The sequence below is a fragment of the Carassius carassius genome, chromosome 10, assembly GCF_963082965.1.
Source record: "Carassius carassius chromosome 10, fCarCar2.1, whole genome shotgun sequence".
In the NCBI taxonomy this organism is placed as follows: domain Eukaryota; kingdom Metazoa; phylum Chordata; class Actinopteri; order Cypriniformes; family Cyprinidae; genus Carassius; species Carassius carassius.
Window position 1 is genome coordinate 16,920,905 of NC_081764.1, and position 18,014 is coordinate 16,938,918.

The 18,014-nt window shown below is 41.7% G+C and overlaps 1 protein-coding gene across 2 annotated transcripts in view; it reads right to left on the reverse strand.

Annotated features, from left to right (window-relative positions):
- LOC132151900 (ras-related protein Rab-6B) overlaps nucleotides 1-18,014 on the reverse strand; it is a 101,699-nt gene that overhangs the window by 36,304 nt on the left and 47,381 nt on the right. For both annotated transcript variants that reach the window (XM_059560419.1, XM_059560420.1), the window contains exon 2: nucleotides 10,478-10,536. In XM_059560419.1, coding sequence (XP_059416402.1) covers nucleotides 10,478-10,536 — 59 coding nt within the window. The remainder of the gene's footprint in view (nucleotides 1-10,477; nucleotides 10,537-18,014) is intronic.

Sequence of the window (18,014 nt, forward strand, 5' to 3'; positions counted from 1 at the left end):
GACTGACGGAGGTCTGGGAGGATTCAGCCTCCTAGCTCCTCAGAGGAACCGGATGACTAAATCGTTCCTTCCTATTGACTGACCGGACGCCGTTTCAGAAAACGCCGCGATGGCCGCCACATAAACTTTGAGCGTGGATGGGGCTCTGCCCTTATCCAACAGCTCCTGTAGGAAGGAGAGGACCTCCGTCACCTCACAACTAAGGGGTGAATAACCTCGAGCTGTGCACCAGCTGGAGAACACCGACCACTTCGAGGCATACAGACGTCGTGTCGACGGAGCTCTAGCCTGAGTGATGGTATTTAGCACTCCCACTGCGAGATCAGCGGGTAACCGTTGAGCGCCCACACATGGAGGGACCACAACTCCGGTTGAGGGTGCCAAATCGAGCCCCTGGCCTGCGAGAAGAGGTCCCTCCTCAACGGTACCGGCCACGGGGCGACATCTGCTAACTGCATCAAATCTGGGAACCATGGTTGGTTCTTCCAAAGAGGTGCTACAAGCAGTATTGAACATCTCGTTTCTCTCATCCGCTCTATCACCTGCGGAAGGAGGGAGACGGGAGGGAACGCATAAAGCGAGCAGCACGGCCATCTCCGTGACAGCGCGCTTTCGTTCTTGGAAAAGAACGCGAGGCAGTGAGCGTTTTCGTGGGACGCAAAGAGGTCCACCTCCGCCATGCCAAATCTCTCCCACAACAGCCGGACTGTTTGCGGGTGTAGAGACCATTCGCCCGTAGGAACATTGCCTCTGGACAGCCTGTCTGGACCCAGATTCTGCAGTCCAGGCACATGCACTGCTCTCAGCAAGCGCACGTTGCGCTGAGCCCAAACCAGGAGGCGTTCCGTCAGCCTGCACAGGTTTCGGGACCCGAGACCGCCCTGGCGATTTATGTAGGACACCACGGACATGTTGTCCGCACGGACTACGACGTGGTGATCCTTGATATGGGGACAAAAGCGCGTTAGCGCGTTCTCCACTGCCAGCATTTCCAGGCAGTTGATATGATGGAGCTTTTCCCATTCTCACCATAGGCCAAAGGACGGTCTGCCTTCGAGCAGCGCTCCCCATCCCGAAGTGGAGGCGTCCGTCGACACCATTTTCACACTCGGGGAAGTCCCCAGGCTTACACCTAATCGGTACCAGCCGTTCGCTGTCCAAGGTGCTAGAGCCACAACACAGCTCTGATCGACCTTGAAATACAGCCAGCCAGACGCCCATGCTCTGCGCGGCACCCGAGCCTTCAGCCAGAACTGCAGGGGGCGCATGCGGAGCAGGCCCAGCCGCAGAACCGGAGATGCTGAGGCCATGAGACCCAGCATCTTTTGACAGTGTTTGAGCGACATGGTCGCGCCGCAGCGTAAAGAACTCGCTCGCGCGCTGTGGTGACAGCCGCGCCGTCATGGAACACGAGTTCAGAACTATACCCAGAAACAGGATCGTCTGACTGGGGTTCAGCGAACTCTTCGCCCAATTGACACTGAGGCCGAGCTTCTCGAGGTGATCGAGTAAAACGGCCCTGTGGTCCACGAGCTCCGCTCGTGATCGGGCCAGAACCAGCCAGTCGTCCAAATAGTTCAGCACTCGTATGCCTCTGAGTCTGAGAGGAGCGAGCGCTGCATCCATGCACCTCGTAAACGTACGAGGAGCCACGGAGGACTGTAAACTGATATGCCTGGCCCTCGAAGGCGAATCTCAAATATCGCCTGTGGTTTGACGCTATCTGTATTTGAAAATACGCGTCCCTCAGATCTATTGACATGAACCAGTCCCCTCTGCGAATCTGCGCGAGGAGTTTCCTGGTCGTAAGCATTTTGAAACTGCGTTTCATCAATGCCTTGTTCAGCTGTCTTAGATCCAGTATGGGCTTGAGACCCCCGTCTCTCTTGGGCACCAGAAAGTATCTGCTGTACAGCCCCCCCCTCGCTTTGAGCTTGAGACACAGGCTCTACAGCCCCTTTGCTCAACAGTTTTGATATTTCGGCCCGAAGTATGTGTGCTACTTCTGTTTTGACCGTAGTTTCGACGCGCGCTGAAAAGCGCGGAGGGCGTCGAAAAAAAACTGTAGCGAGTAGCCTCTCTTTATAATGCCTAGCACCCAATCCGAAACCCCTGGAAGCGCTGACCATGCATCTGCATGAATGGCTAAGGGCTGGATGCGAAGCGCACTCTGTTGACCGGGCAACGGCGGCGCTCGGGTGTGCTGCGCATTTGAGGCGGGGAGCGCGCTGATCACAGCGGGCAGATCGCTCCTCCTCGACCCCGTCCCGGCGCTTAACCGACTCAGGGAAGGCTGAGCAGGTCCCGTGGGACTCGATATGTCTGCGAGTAACTGTGGGCTGCATATGTGCACATTTACCACTTTCAACTCGCTGTCTGTCTGTGCAGAGCGTACGTGCACGGACCTCGTTTTTACAGAAGCCACGCGCCGTATGTGACATAGTGTATGTGGGCACTGGGGAGTGGGCACGTTTACTATGCGGCGCGCTCGACCAATCTGTGTCGATCTTATGTGCGCGAGCCCTGTGTGCAGGGCTGTGCTTACATGTGGAGATGGGCACTGAGGAGTGGGCATCGTCACTGCATTTATAGCACCATCGGCCGTGGCCGGACGAGCGTGCACGGGTTTTGTTTTTTTACAGAAACCACATGACGCGTGTGACATAGTAATTGTGGGCACTGAGGGGTGGGCACGCTTACTATGCAGTGTGTGCGATCGACTTGAGTCGCTTTTATGGGCGCAGGCCCTGTGTGCAGGGCTGTGCTTACATGTGGACATGGGCACTGAGGAGTGGGCATCGTCACTACACTTATAGCACCATCGGCCGTGGCCGGACGAACGTGCACGGGTTTCGTTTTTACAGAAACCACATGACGCGTGTGACATAGTGATTGCGGGCACTGAGGAGTGGGCACGTCTACTATGTAGTGCGCGTGATCGACTTGAGTCGCTTTTATGGGCGCGAGCCCTGTGTGAAGGGCTGTGCTTATATGTGGAGATGGGCACTGAGCAGTGGGCATCGTCACTACATTTATAGCACCATCGGCCGTGGCCGGGACACCAGAAATTACACCTTTTTCGGGAAATATCGATGAAGCAGCCATCGTGTGTACTGCCGACGCAGCGTCATGCAGCATGCGTAGATGGCTTTCCTAGGATGGCTTCGGGGCTCCCGGCCTCACCGTAATCCTCTGCCGCGGTCCCCGCGGCGCGGGGCGACGGCCGGTAGAGCGAGAACGGGGGTCTCGAGCTGCGTTGCTGAAGCTGTTGTGATAACGACTTTTGTGTGCAGGCAAGCGGGCAACTGTGCAGGCTTGCGCATTGCAGAAAACGCTGAGACAGTCACAATTCCTGGAACTGAAACAGCGGCGCGCTTGGGTGAGAGCTCGGCCACAGCGGAACTCGTACACCTGCGCTTCGATGAAGCAGCCATCGTTAGTAGTGCCGACGCAGCATCACACAGCAGGCTTTAGATGGCAACACCGCTTTTGCCGCCGTCCAGCAGAGGGCGGACAAAGGTGCGTCGCTATCACCTGTTCCACCGGCGGAAGTGAGTGGTAGTTCCTGTTTTTAGCATCATCAGTGTGGAGAATGCTAGTGAGACAGACGAACGAGTTCGCGCTGAATATGGAGCGTTCCAAGCCTTCGCCACCTCTTCGTGAAGCTCAGGAAGAAATGAGGCGGGCTTTGAGAAGTACGCTCATCCGAAAGGGAAATACCATCCAGCCGGGAACGAGAGGGGGGGCGCTGGTGCAAACCACTCGCGGCCGAGACTCATCGCGGCCAACACGAGCATTCGCCCTGGCTCCTTCTCGATGTCAGCTCCTCTGCTGGGCTTCTGAGCAGAAGGCGCGAGATCCTCGGAGCTCGCCCAGCCCTCACTGCCCGAAGCTAGCAGAGAGCGCATGTCCTCTTCCCCCGACGCGGCCCTGAGATCGACTTCCTCGGACGACGCGCCGGCAAACAGCGGGCGCTGCCCACCGGGAAGTGAAGACGGTTCCGGAATCCGCTGGAAGCGATGCTTTTACGGCGCCTCAGCGCAGCGGAGAATGCAGGCTCAGAGAAAAAGGCCAGGCGAGTCCTCAGAGTCACCATGGCAACAGCTCGCAGTGGGGGCATCCGCCGTCAGCGAGCGCGAGCGCTGCATGATCTTCACCCAGGCAGGAGACACAGATGACTTACCGGTCTCCCTCGCTGAGTGGGGCTCTGACGAGCCGCAGGAAGGCATCTTAAAAAAGACGCGAGCTCTTTTACGAGTGTGCGTCGCAGGGCAAACACACACACACACACACACACATAAAGAACAGCTTGGATATAACAGAATTGAAAGGATATAGGCGCCGGATAGCGCAGCAGGAACGGCAGTGGAAGGCGGCGATGCCAGCAGCTTCAGAATGGCTCGTCCTGCTGATGTGCTTTCTCAGACGGCGCTTGCTACCTCCGGGATCCAGCGATGCGTGAGCTTCGCTGAAGAGATGAAAAATCAGGTGAGTCAGCCTTTTAGAGCTCCTTTTATAGGTTGGGCCACACCCGTTTCGGCGGGAAGTGGCAAGAAGGGCGCGAATCGCCCTTATTGGTCTGATGTTGCATCAGCCCGCGCTCGATAGGCTGTGCAGTTGCCGCAGAACAAGCCAATGAGCGAACGAGCCGTCTCGCCTATGGCTGTGTACTGCTGCAAATGCGCTTTACAAAAATACAAAATTAAGGATAATTTTTTGCTTCAGTATTTTGTGAAAAGAGACTTTTCCCGTAGCGTCTTAGCTAAGACGCAGTACGAGAGAGCTCTCGTAAGAGAACTGCATGTGTCTTGTAGACGAACATTGATTTGCTTGTGCTTCGGCTCTGCTACTCTCCATGGATGTGTGAATGTGGTTTGAGGTACTTATAGATGTACATGGAAGAAGCATTAGTTCCCATTAATTGAAGATGCCAGCTTCCAGGTTGCTTTACTTCAGAAGCTGCATGTGTCAGCCAAGCAACTGTCATTAAAATAAATAGGAATGGCTAAATCAATAACGCACTAAGGTTCTAAGGAATTTTAAGAGAAACAAGTTGATACTTGAATATAACTGAGAACGCATCCTGGTTAATGACAGAGCAACCTCTGAACAATCCAATTTTCCTCTGGGGTATTTTGTTATGATTCTTTGATGCTTTATAATCACCAACATAAATTGCAAGCAACAATTTTAAAATAATGACATTTCATTTCCTAAACAGTGGAGTATGTATCTTGTAGCTGGGGTCTATTTAGGGAAATACAGGAGCTTTTGTTCTAAATGGTCATTTTCTACTCACATTTCTCTCTAAATGTTGATGTAATACAGACTCAGACAGCGATTCATTTACATCAGCTGAATGTCATAAATATGCAGATGTGCCTATCTCATTTTGCATAGAGCAGAAAACTGACAGATGATAGGAGATGGGGTGATGCTCTCTGCTCTTCTGGCATATGCTATCATGAAAGCCCACTGCTAGACATCTTAAGGTCATTCTCAATGTTGAGAAGCAGCTTGATTTGAGCTTATTCAAGAATATGTAAATTAGAAAAGAGCTGGTATCCCTTCCTCTCTCCAGCGTAACTGTAGAGAGTTACAGCTCATTAAGATGCCTTTTACTTCTCAAAGGTGACACGAGGCAGTATATTTTATTCATATGCAGATGACACAAGAAACTGTTTGGTTTGTCAAATTCAATTGCTATCAATTAACCTCCTCGAGCAATAAATATGACTGTATGGCCACAGTCATTAATGGCGGTCTGAAACGAGATTATAATAAGCATTCAAGAATGGAATTAGACAAAAAAAATTTGATATGTGACATTACTCGTAAAGTATTTCTGGTGTCCCAGTGGTGACACAAGTAAAAATAAAGAGGCTTTTTAAAGATACTTACATGACCAAAAGCACATCTACACACACATATCAAATACATATAATAATATGTAACTATATAATATATTTAAAATGCAGACAGATATATATATATATATATATATATATATATATATATATATATCAGACATCTAATTTAAAAACACGAGCCAAATTCTTAAAAATGACACTAGCACTCTTTGTATTAATGCTGTTTTTATGCGGTCTTAAACTTTGGGGAGTTGCACCATATGACATGAACAGACCCTGAGTTGCCATAAAATGATCAAAGTATCTGACAGTTTAAGAGATTTCATGCATTCATGTATTCAAGTCATTGAATGATTACGATATTACATCATTTTTTATGGCATTATTATTTATATTTGTTTATATATGATTTTAGTAAGAATAAATGCATTGTGCAAAACAACGCTCTGGATTTAAGAAAAAAGCACATATTTTTCTCGTCAGAAAGCACAACACAGTATGTACACAAAGCATGCGTGTAATCTTATTACAGCTTGACACTGTATCACTACAGCATGCTTAGTTTGGTTTATGACACAAACATAATCGTTACACACATTGTGAGACTACAGATCAGGGGCTGGTTAGAGCTTAACTCTATATTCTGGCATTTTATTAAGCTACTATTGGTACACTGTTAGTGTGGAGGACAACTGTAAAGGTCCATTTGTTATCATATGCACTGCACGTTTATATAACAAGATATTAACAATACAGTTAATACGTTACTTTGATCCTTATTTGTTGCTGGTGAGGTTTCCATTTGGCATAGAAATGTACTCAATGTCCTACTAAAGTTTAACTGCCATTTTAAGAAAAAATACTGAAGTTTTAAGAGAAATTTGTGAACACAGTGTTAGTGCAGCAGTATGGAGAGAATATAAAGAGAAAAAGGCAAGATCAAGGCCAGAGAGACTTCAGAGATCAGTGATCATGCATAATATGTCTCAGACAGCTGGACTATTGTGACAGTTAGAACCTGTAGTGCACTAAAGATGTGACTCAGTTCAAACACAAAGACATCTACACTGAACAAAATTATAAATGCAACACTTTTGTTTTTGTCAACAATTTTCATGAGCTAACCTCAAAGATCTAAGACTTTTTCTATTTACACAAAAGGCCTATTTCTCTCAAATATTGTTCACAAATCTGTCTAAATCTGTGTTAGTGAGCACTTCTCCTTTACAGAGATAATCCATCCACCTCACAGATGTGGCATATCAAGATGCTGATTAGACAGCATGATTATTGCACATGTGTGCCTTAGGCTGGTCACAACGCGGCGATTTTTTACAAAGGTCAGAAAAGCGAGGTGTACACTGATTGGCCAGCTATCTAGTGCGTTGTGAGTGGCCAAATGCCTCAAGCGTGTGACGTAAATGTTGCACACCAAAACACTGTGATGCCATGTGTCCCGGCGCGACAAGAAAAAAAGACAATAAAACCCATAACAAACAAGGCATTTGTTGCATCCAGTGGGGACATAATTACTGATTATTATGACTTATACTGTCTTTTTATGTGTTACTTTGCATATCGCACTGCTTAAACATAAAACCATGTCTGCATTTGAGATCGGAGAAACGACAAACAACAACTGCTACTCTACACTGCTCAAAACTTGCGTTTGAATCATCAGTGGCAAATACTTTACATATGAAAACGTACTTATAGGCTGTGAGTCAGAAGCACCAGAATGTCCTTGCAAAGTTGAAACTGCCCCATTTTATAGAAACAGACACTGGCATTATAGGATACTGGTTCAGAAAACAGTCCTCGTCCTCCGTAAAATGCACTGCACACATCTGAATATTTGGGTTGAACTGTTCTGGAACAGTGTTGTAAATACAACTTAACCACTGGTTTCTAGTTGTGTCCTCTGTTGAAAGACCAAACAAAGTAGTTGTGCTTTCACAACGAAACACATAGTGTCTCCACACCAATGCGTCAGCGGCAACAGTGAGAATAAAAGTTATGCCTTCTTTCTCTGCATGAACATTTGGCCGGTGTTATGCAAATCTTCCCACATCATGACGTAGACATGTGGGGGTGTATAAAAACGAGCCATTTTAGGAGGGCATGGTTGACTCTTAACTTTTATAAAGAATATATCTTTGGATTTGAGAGTTTAGTTTTTGCAACTTTACAAATGTTCTTTATGCACCAAGAGCTTGTAACACTCCAAAGAGAAAGGAAAAAGTGAAATTGCATAATTTGACCCCTTTAAATGTCTGGCAGGACACAGCTGAATTAGAATATTTCTGGCTAAATTAACCCAGCTATATTCTTTAATATTAGGAAAAAGCATTTAAAGATATTCGCAATATTTTCCTGCTCTCATACTGTTTTATGTTTTTGGCCAGAGGAGAACTGATTTTTTTCTTCTCCATTTCTGTCACAGATGGAGTTTGGATTCCTTGGCACTGTTGACTTTGGCTGCCTTAGTTGGGGACACTTAATTTTTGGCAATATTGTCAACTTGATTCCATAGACACTATTTGAAGTGAACAGACCTGAGCTGGATGATGATATCACTGAATCAATGATGAACTGACTGAAAAATAATATTGTCCTCTTTTTAGAGCAGCTCTACAGCAGAATTGTATTTTCGCATTATTGACACACTATTGTCACGTTTAACACTGTAAAGCTGCTTTGACACAATCTGTACTGTTTAAAGTGCTATATAAATAAAGGTCACTTACTTGACTTTTCTTTAAAGTCGTGATGAAAGATAAGAAGAAACATATCCAGCATAGGCTCATTGAAAATACGTTACTGTGGTTAAATTCCTGCAAAACCTTGCGGATAGAACATTATGGGTAGATTTTGCAGCACTTTTTAGATGGCATGTCCCCAGAAGGCACTTGTTGGTGTTTTACTGCCATTAATCTATTACTAGTCTAGCCTATTTCACCTGGAAACTGCAATGATATGTATGTATGTTCTTTCGACAACTAGATGCACCATAGACACAGATCCGATGCGAAGACCTCATCATGCTGGTTTTGTCTGGCCAGAGACTGTGCCTGGTTTCTCGCAAGGTTTTTTCTCCAATAATGTCACCGATGGAGTTTTGTTTCCTTGCCTTTGGCTTGATTAGTTGGGGATGCCTGACTGATTGACACTATTGGAAGAGAGCTGAACTGAATAATGACATCACTGAATCATCAATGAACTGACTTTAGCTGGAAAAAGGACTCTCTGTTGTTGTCTTCTTAAATTATTTTCCTGTTTGATACTGTGAAGCTGCTTTGACACAACCAGTATTGTATAAAGGGCTATACAAATAAAGGTGACTTGACTTGATTGACTAGTTTTGCAGAAATGCCTAACAGAGTCAAAAAAAGTAGAGTGGGGTCTTCGTTCTATCCATTAGTTGTTGTATGGATTTTAAGATGTCGGTGTTACAGTCAAAATGAATGCGAGCTGCAGTCTATTGTAGAATAGTGGGGTTAACATCATATGTTTGTTGTTTTCACAGGAAGATTGAGTTGTAACATTTACATTACATTTACATTTATTCATTTAGCAGACGCTTTTATCCAAAGCGACTTACAGATGAATACAGTGGAAGCAATCAAAAACAACAAAAAGAGCAATGATATATAGGTTCTATAACAAGTATCAGTTAGGTTAACACAGTACACGTAGCATGGGATTTTAAATAATAATATAATAAATAAAAAGAAAACGGATAGAATAAAAAATAAAAATAAAAAAAGAATAGAGCAAGCTAGTTAGAGGTCTTTGCACATACACACACACATACATATACAATTGCATAATGAATGAAAAGAAAATAGAATATAAAAAGATTAGAAAGGTAGTTAGATTTTTTTAAGAATAGAATTAGAATAGTGAGTGTTAAAGTTAGAGGGTCAAATAAAGATGGAAGAGATGTGTTTTAAGCCGATTCTTGAAGATGGCTAAGGATTCAGCTGCTCGGATTGAGTTGGGGAGTTCATTCCACCAGAAGGGAACATTTAACTTAAAAGTCCGTAAAAGTGACTTTGTGCTTTGTAACATTGTGATGAAACATTACATATACATGAACAAATTGTGAATTTACATGATGACTGTAAAATCATCTTGGGGGACAAAACACATTTCCCATGAGGTGGATTGTTTAAAGAAAGCATGCCCCCCCCCCCCCACCCCCAAACCACATTATTCAACAATTCAACAACAGTCTATAACAATCTGCAGTGTGCTTTCAATGAAAATCTGGATTCCCATTTACCAAGAGTTTCGCTGCGGTGTGATAATGAAACTGACCAGATATGTATATTCATCTCTGCTGCTGCTGATTCAGATGAGTTTGGAGGTGAATATAGAATGAATAATCAAATTTTGCAAATGTGTTTGTGATTCAATAACCACACAATCATGTTGAACATTTAGAATCAATTTGGAAGAACTGTCTTCACAAATGAAAGACTGAACTCAGCCTATTATGTTTTCTAAAGATGACTCTTTGATGCTGCACAATAAGGGGAGGGATACTTTGGAGATGTCTGAGTGACAGAATGACAAGAACGTCAAGCGGCCCGCCAGCTGCCTACCTGATACGTGTTGTCAAAGCTGTCATACATGAAGCGTGTGATCAGGGAAGTCTTCCCCACTGTAAGAGAACAAAGAGAAGAGAAACATTAAAATAGAAGCCATTTGAAAGCAGTTGTGCTTTCTGAGGAAGCCAGTGATGCCTGCCTGGGCTTACTGGATTGATTTGCAAGCTGTGGGCTACCAACTGCGCTAACTGAAACCTCTGCCAATATATCTAATAATTAAACAGGAGACTAATCCAGAAGGTCGTCAGTGACGTTATGGGACCATTGAAAATTATTGCATTAGGAGTACAGAATTTAAAATAAAAGGTCCAAAAGGTGGTTCTTGCAGTGGCGCTATAGACAGAACAATTTTTGGTTGCCAAATAAACCATCCAGTGAAAATTAAAAAAACAAAAAAAAATTATTTCATAGTGTGAAGAAAACCTTTTTTCACTATAAATAACCTTTTGTGTGGTAAAAAGGTTCCAGGGATGTTAAAGTTTTTTTCTTTATAGAACCACAGCCAATAGAGAACCTAAATTATCTGCAGTAGTTAACTCTGGTCTTTGATTTAAAGATTAAAAATGGTAAGAATAGACTCAACTTGTCAACATCTATTATATGAGACAAAGAAATCACCACATCTTCCAGAGCAGCACATAACAGTGTTTTATTTTCACATCTATATTTTATGAATGGTAATATTCTCAAGCTTTTTGAAGCTCCTTCATGCAAGCAATAAAAAAGGCATTAAAAGGTAGATTATTCAGATGTTACTTCTTTTGAGGCAGGTTTATTCAATATACTGTAAGGCAGAAAACTGTTCCCAGTAATAGCATCACAGAACCTAAACTCAGATATGAGACTGCAATGAAAACATCAGCACAACTTCATCTGCCCTGGTGACCTGAGATTCCCCTAAGACGCAAGAGAAAAAAACACAAGAAACCCTACCTGTGTAGATAAATGGATGAATTTACCCACACCCACACATCGACACATAAAATAACTCTGAGCTACAGATTAAATAAAGGAGAGAGCAGGATTTCTCATGGCTGAAAAGTTTTCGGAGTGAGCTGACTGGAGGCTGCCGGTCACAAGTCATTTAAATGCTAATTTTCCCTAAGACATCGATCTGTCTCCATTTAAAAGCCAGAAGGATCAAAATTAATGGGACTCATAAGGCTTTATCCAATGCTTTTGAGTAAATACTGAATTACTGATGGGCAATGCCCATCAAACGAACCATGACCATTGAGTGCAGACGAAACTGCTGGATGGAAGACATTTTTACTCATTGGGAGTGCTAGCGGAGAGATAGCCAGTTGTCCCTGCTAAAGCCAATGCAGAGAGGCAGACTCTAACATACATAACCCACCAGCTCCTACTGCATCAAGACCAGTGGGAATAGAACATCCATGGCTTTTGATCAATTGAATATTGAATCCTTGTGGAAGAAGTATTAATTTCTTACTGACCCCATACTTTTTAACAGTAGTGTAGTTTGACGCCTAAACACAGATTTAAGAAAACAGATCATCATTCCAGTGAACAGCAAGCAATCTTTCACTTTCTGTATTCTGTCTTTTCAGAATCCACCAAACTGAATGCTCAAACTCTGTTCCTAATGGATAGAGTGGGCGTCTAATTTTAGTCCTGTTAAATATTTAATATTATGTCATTTAGTTGAGTAGAGGGCATCCTACATTTTTCAGTTAATCACATATTCCAGACAGCAGAGCAATAGCAGGACATAGGATTTAGCGCTTAGACTATACTGTGATAGATTGGATTTGGTGCTTTGACGCCACTAAGAGCACCCATTAGAGGCACAATCAGATAATGGATACAGGATAAGGAAATGGGAAAGAAGAGACTAAAGTAACTAAAGTATGTTGAAAATGTAAGGGTAAGCTGGCGGTTTAATGGTAGAAGCAGCAGATAGATTTAACTAAAAACAGAATTTTGCCCTTTATCTTTGAACCACATATACTGTATACCAAAAGGTACATTTAAAAAAAAGTGTTCAGTGCTGCACAAAGAAGGCAGGGCTATTTAATGACAGGACAACCTACTCCAAATACGTTGACAACGTGCCACAAAAGGTCAGTTGGTTTACTGAACTGTATCTTATTTCCTGGGCAATAACAGAGAAAATAACACTTCAACAGCTTTTTTTTAATTTTTTTATTTTTTAGCTAACACAATATTGGATACACTTGTATCAAAATTGACTTTCTAAAATATACTCACCCTGAGAAATATCCATCGTCTCAGCTTCTTCTAAATCCATATCTTATTAAAGAACTATACTGATAAAACATGAACGCAACGGATGGCGGAGGCTTCTGGTACAGTGATTCCCATCTTTGATATCTATTTAATGCACACTCGAGGGTCGCTGCCTTATAAATGTTAGCAGACATGCTAAGAACTCCAAGAATTGAATTTAAAACAGCTTTATTTCATCACTATTATATATTCATGACAAATCCACTCATGTATGCTGATAAAATCATCAGTACTAATGTTGTGAAACTGCATTTCGAGAGAGAAAAATGCAATAGACATCAGCAATATCAATTATGAATGCTAATCAGTCTGGCTAATTAACTTTATTTGAGACATTTTTTAACTTATCATGCAGGAATTATTTAACTGTCATTAGTGCTTCTGATAATTAGCATACATTATTTATCTTTGCATGGTTGAAAATGCAGGGCCCTCTATTGATTTTTTCCTAAATTCTGTGTTTTCTGTTTTAATCTTTCTGAATTCCATTTTAGTGGTTTATTCTAACCATTATTTTTGATTATCATAAAATAAAAAATAAATATGCTGTTTTATTTTTCCCTTAAATTCTTTTATTTTTTTTTTATGTGTCTGTTTAAGTTTTTCCGGATTCTGTGTTCTATGATTCAAATTAATCTTCAAAAATTTAGGAAATTAAAACTTCAGAAAACAATTTATTCAATATTTTAAAATATAATCTAAAGTTGACTGTATACATTAAAAATTAGATGAAAAAAATTATGTTATTATTACTATTAACATCATTACCTTAAAGGGTTAGTTGACCCAAATAGCAAAATTATGTCATTAATAACTCACCCTCATGTCGTTCCAAACCAGTGAGATCTCCGTTTATCTTTGGAACACAGTTTAAGATATTTTAGATTTAGTCCGAGAGCTCTCAGTCCCTCCATTGAAGCTGTGTGTATGGTATACTGTCCATGTCCAGAAAGGTAAGAAAAACATCACCAAAGTAGTCCATGTGACATCAGAGGGTCAGTTAGAATTTTTTGAAGCATCGAAAATACATTTTGGTCCAAAAATAGCAAAAACTAAGACTTTATTCAGCATTGTCTTCTCTTCTCATTGTTTGTGATATCCGGTTCGCGAACGAATCATTCAATGTAACCGGATCTTTTTGAACCAGTTCACCAAATCGAACTGAATCATTTTAAACGGTTCGCGTCTCCAATAAGCATTAATCCACAAATGACTTAAGCTGTTAACTTGTTTAATGTGGCTGACACTCCCTCTGAGTTCAAACAAACCAATATCCCGGAGTAATTCATTTACTCAAACAGTACACTGACTGAACTGCTGTGAAGAGAGAACTGAAGATGAACACCGAGCCGAGCCAGATAATGAACAAAAGATTGACTTTCTGGACATGGACAGTATACCGTTCACACAGCTTCAATGGAGGGACTGAGAGCTCTCAGACTAAATCTAAAATATCTTAAACTGTGTTCCGAAGATAAACCGAGATCTCACGGGTTTGGAACGACATGAGTTATTAATGACATTATTTTGCTATTTGGGTGAACTAACCCTTTAAGTATACATTTTACAACATAATGGCAATATATTCCTGTTAAATCAAACTTTGTGGTTTGGGTTGTGAAGATGTTTCTGTGTGACGATAGTTTATTAAATTAAAAGGTAAAATGCAGTTCTGGAAATGTAGTTCTCATAAAGTGAGATGGCAGACTTTGAAAACACCATGAACATGCTTAAATATGTGTACTAGACAAAACTGCTCCACTCAGGCACATAGATACACACTGAACATGCAGACTTCATATTTCATTTGTAGATTATGCAGATGCAAATTTGCCTTACTTTTGATATATTTGCCAAATTCCATGATATTCCACATTACACAGTGAATTATAATTTTATGACTGCATTTCATTATTCCATCCATGTTTCCTGCATTACAAAAATCATAGGGTCCTAGTCATTGTTCAGCACATCTTTTTACATCATCACACTACAGTAATGTAATGAAATCAAACTACATAGTGACCAAGGACATAAACAGTGCAACAGAAAGCAAATAAATATTGCTTCTTTTTTTTTGCTTTCTCAAAGCAATTGTTGCTGATGTATCTATAATGACACCTGCACATCTCTCCTTAAACCATCTTTGTCCGTCAGGTACATGTTGTTCTTAGATCCCAGGAAAACTCATGTTTTGCAGCAAATTCTCTGAGTCATCACACTCAGCATAGGCTACAGGGGCATAGAAACACATGGAGAACAATTAGAGAGCCATTAGCCAGAGAGGCTGTTCAGTCTGTAGTTAACAGCTCAGGATACGAGGCCTTTAAAGAGAAGGAGGAATACGGAGTGATCTAGATACTGCATACATACAGTATGTCTTTTTCTATGTGCTCCTCTCTTTACTGCTACCCACAAACTTTCTGATTGGTGTCTCAGCTATTGGTAACCTCCATGGCTGCACTCTCCCATTAAAAGAATTGTTCATTTAAAAAGTCACATTTTGTCATCATTTACCCACCCTCATGTCATTCCAAACCTATATGACTGGTTCTTGTGCAGAACACAAAAGAAGAATGACATGAGGTTGAGTAAGATGGCAGAATTTTCATTTTTGGGTGAAATGTGTCCTTAAAGTAAGCCTCAATCCCTCTTCCCAATTAATTTGACTTCAGTAATGTAACATGTATGAGACCATGATGATGGAGTATATATATATATATATATATATATATATATATATATATATATATATATATATATATATATATATTATGTTATTTGAAAAAAAAAATATAGAATAGAATAGAATAGACAGAATGGTGTGCTTCTACCATCTACTAAGGGTTAAAGAGGTCATGTTAACCAGTCAAAGCCTGGCCCCTTGGTTGCTGTGTGTGAGTGAGTGAATCTGTGGCTCGGCTCCTACTTGATTTCTCTAATTCTGCATGTTTGTTTATAATGAATGTCCGGAGCAAAGGGACTTTCAGCAGATTCGTGCTGCATGCAGCCTCATGAATCAAATGGGAAATATTCCATGTATGTTCATGTACAAATAAGAAGATTCCTCTTTTATAGGTTAGGGCTATATATAGAGAACAGGGATGGTTGTAACACTGCTTGCTGTAACTTCTGCAACTCAGTGTTTTTATTTATGATTTATCACAAATGTTGATACAATTTTCTGCTACAGATCACTCAGAGTGGGTTTAAGCAAAATCTTATAACAACATAATATATAAATATATAGATATATATCACAACATAGATATGTTTGCTGAAAATAAGATGCAAAAATTTTAAACACCACTAAAATGTAACAAATCTCGAAACCAATTTCAGTATCACTGCAAAAACTAATACTAGTCTGACTAAAGTAAATGCAATGTTCTATATATTTAAATATTATATATATATATATATATATATATATATATATATTAGGGGTGTAACGGTACGTGTATTCGTACCGGACCATTTCGGTACAGGGCTTTCGGTACGGTGCACGTGTGTACCGAATGACTGAATGCAATATTTTGTTTGCGGAACATAGGTACATTTTTATGTTTCCAAACGATCATATTAAGTGGCGGAAGTCTCCGCGTTCAGTGAAAATCCCGCCCTGCAACTGATTCTAAGGCTGGCGACACACTGGCTGCATGGCGTGAGCGTGGCGTTTCTGCTGCGTGTCAGTTGCGTGACGGCTGCCTCGCGTTTTCTGTGTCTTTACACACCAGAATCGTGCCTGACGCGGCGATGGCGCGCTGCTGCTACTGTAGGTGACATAGAGCGAGACCGCCGACAGACCAGGATCTTGTCTTCACGACAACAATATCTATACTTCATGTTGAGCATAAATATAAAGCCTACTGATAAAGGACACCGTCAACAGTTTTGACAGCAAAATAGACTATTTTTGACAGGTGCAATATGCCAGTGTGTCACCGGCCTAAGGTTTTCAAAAGGCATCACGCGAGTGTGAACATAACTACAACTAGGAAAAAAACTATTTTAATTCAAACGCAGCCCCCGTCGGCATTTAAACGGACGAAATCTGAGCAGGTCTAAAAACTGAAACTTCTGATGCTGCAACTTTACACTTTGGAAAAGTTATGTATATTTTTTTAAATATTAGCAGGCCTACAAGCTGGGATTGGTAATGCTGCACTGTAATCATAGTTATTTATTTATATTTTTCATTATATTTTATTATATGATATTGGTTTGAGACTGAGAGTATTTTATTTAGTGGAGAACTTTGCAGCAGTATTTTATTTCTTATTCTTTTTTTAATTTTATATATATTTTATTAACAAGTATTTTAAAAAAGTGTATAGTAATGAACAACCTGCAGTTTAATGTTTCCATTTCTTTCCCTTACTGTACCGAAAATGAACCGAACCGTGACTTTAAAACCGAGGTACGTACCGAACCGTGATTTTTGCGTACCGTTACACCCCTAATATATATATATATATATATATATATATATATATATATATATATACACACACACACTGACTTCAATGACATAAGTTTTGTTCTGTTTATCTAAGCCATTTGTATAAATAGACTCACTGTACAACTGTACATACTCTCAACTTTGGTTGGCCAACAAGTAATTGTGATTTCATCCCCTTTCATCCACAGCAAATTTCTAAATGGTTAGAAGTTAGAACTGCTGTTTTAGCCCACCATGTGTTACAAAAATCCCTAGTCTCCTTACTCTGTGTTGTGAGTGTACATATGTTTGTGCCAGTTTCCAGATTTCTGCTAGCACGGTGTCACATGTGTTTTTAAATGAAGGCCTCCTGATTGATCGATGTCCCTAAAACCATCTAACCTTAGCTCTCCATGCTCAGCCCAGCTTCCACCCACCTTTAGCGCAAAACTGTTTCATCTTGACATTTGCACGAATCAATATTTTTTTCTTCAGGGCCTGAGACCTATCGATTGCCTTTAAACTCTAATTGACGTGGAGAGCTACACTGGTCTCCCTCAGACACTGAGAATAAAGAACGGCTCTTTGAACACTTCTCCCTGGATACCAGCCCCTACGTGAAGCTCAGTAGAATCCCCAATCGCTGGCTGATCTAGCCCTGCTATACAAAACCTTAGTTGTTAAAGCCGTCGATACATCAGCATCAAAGCCACTCACATCTAATGCTTGCTAACATGGTCATGACATTTGCTTATGCAAATGTCTTCCCCGTGGAACTCCATTAATTAGGCATGGGTGTTGCCACGATGAGGCTAGGCA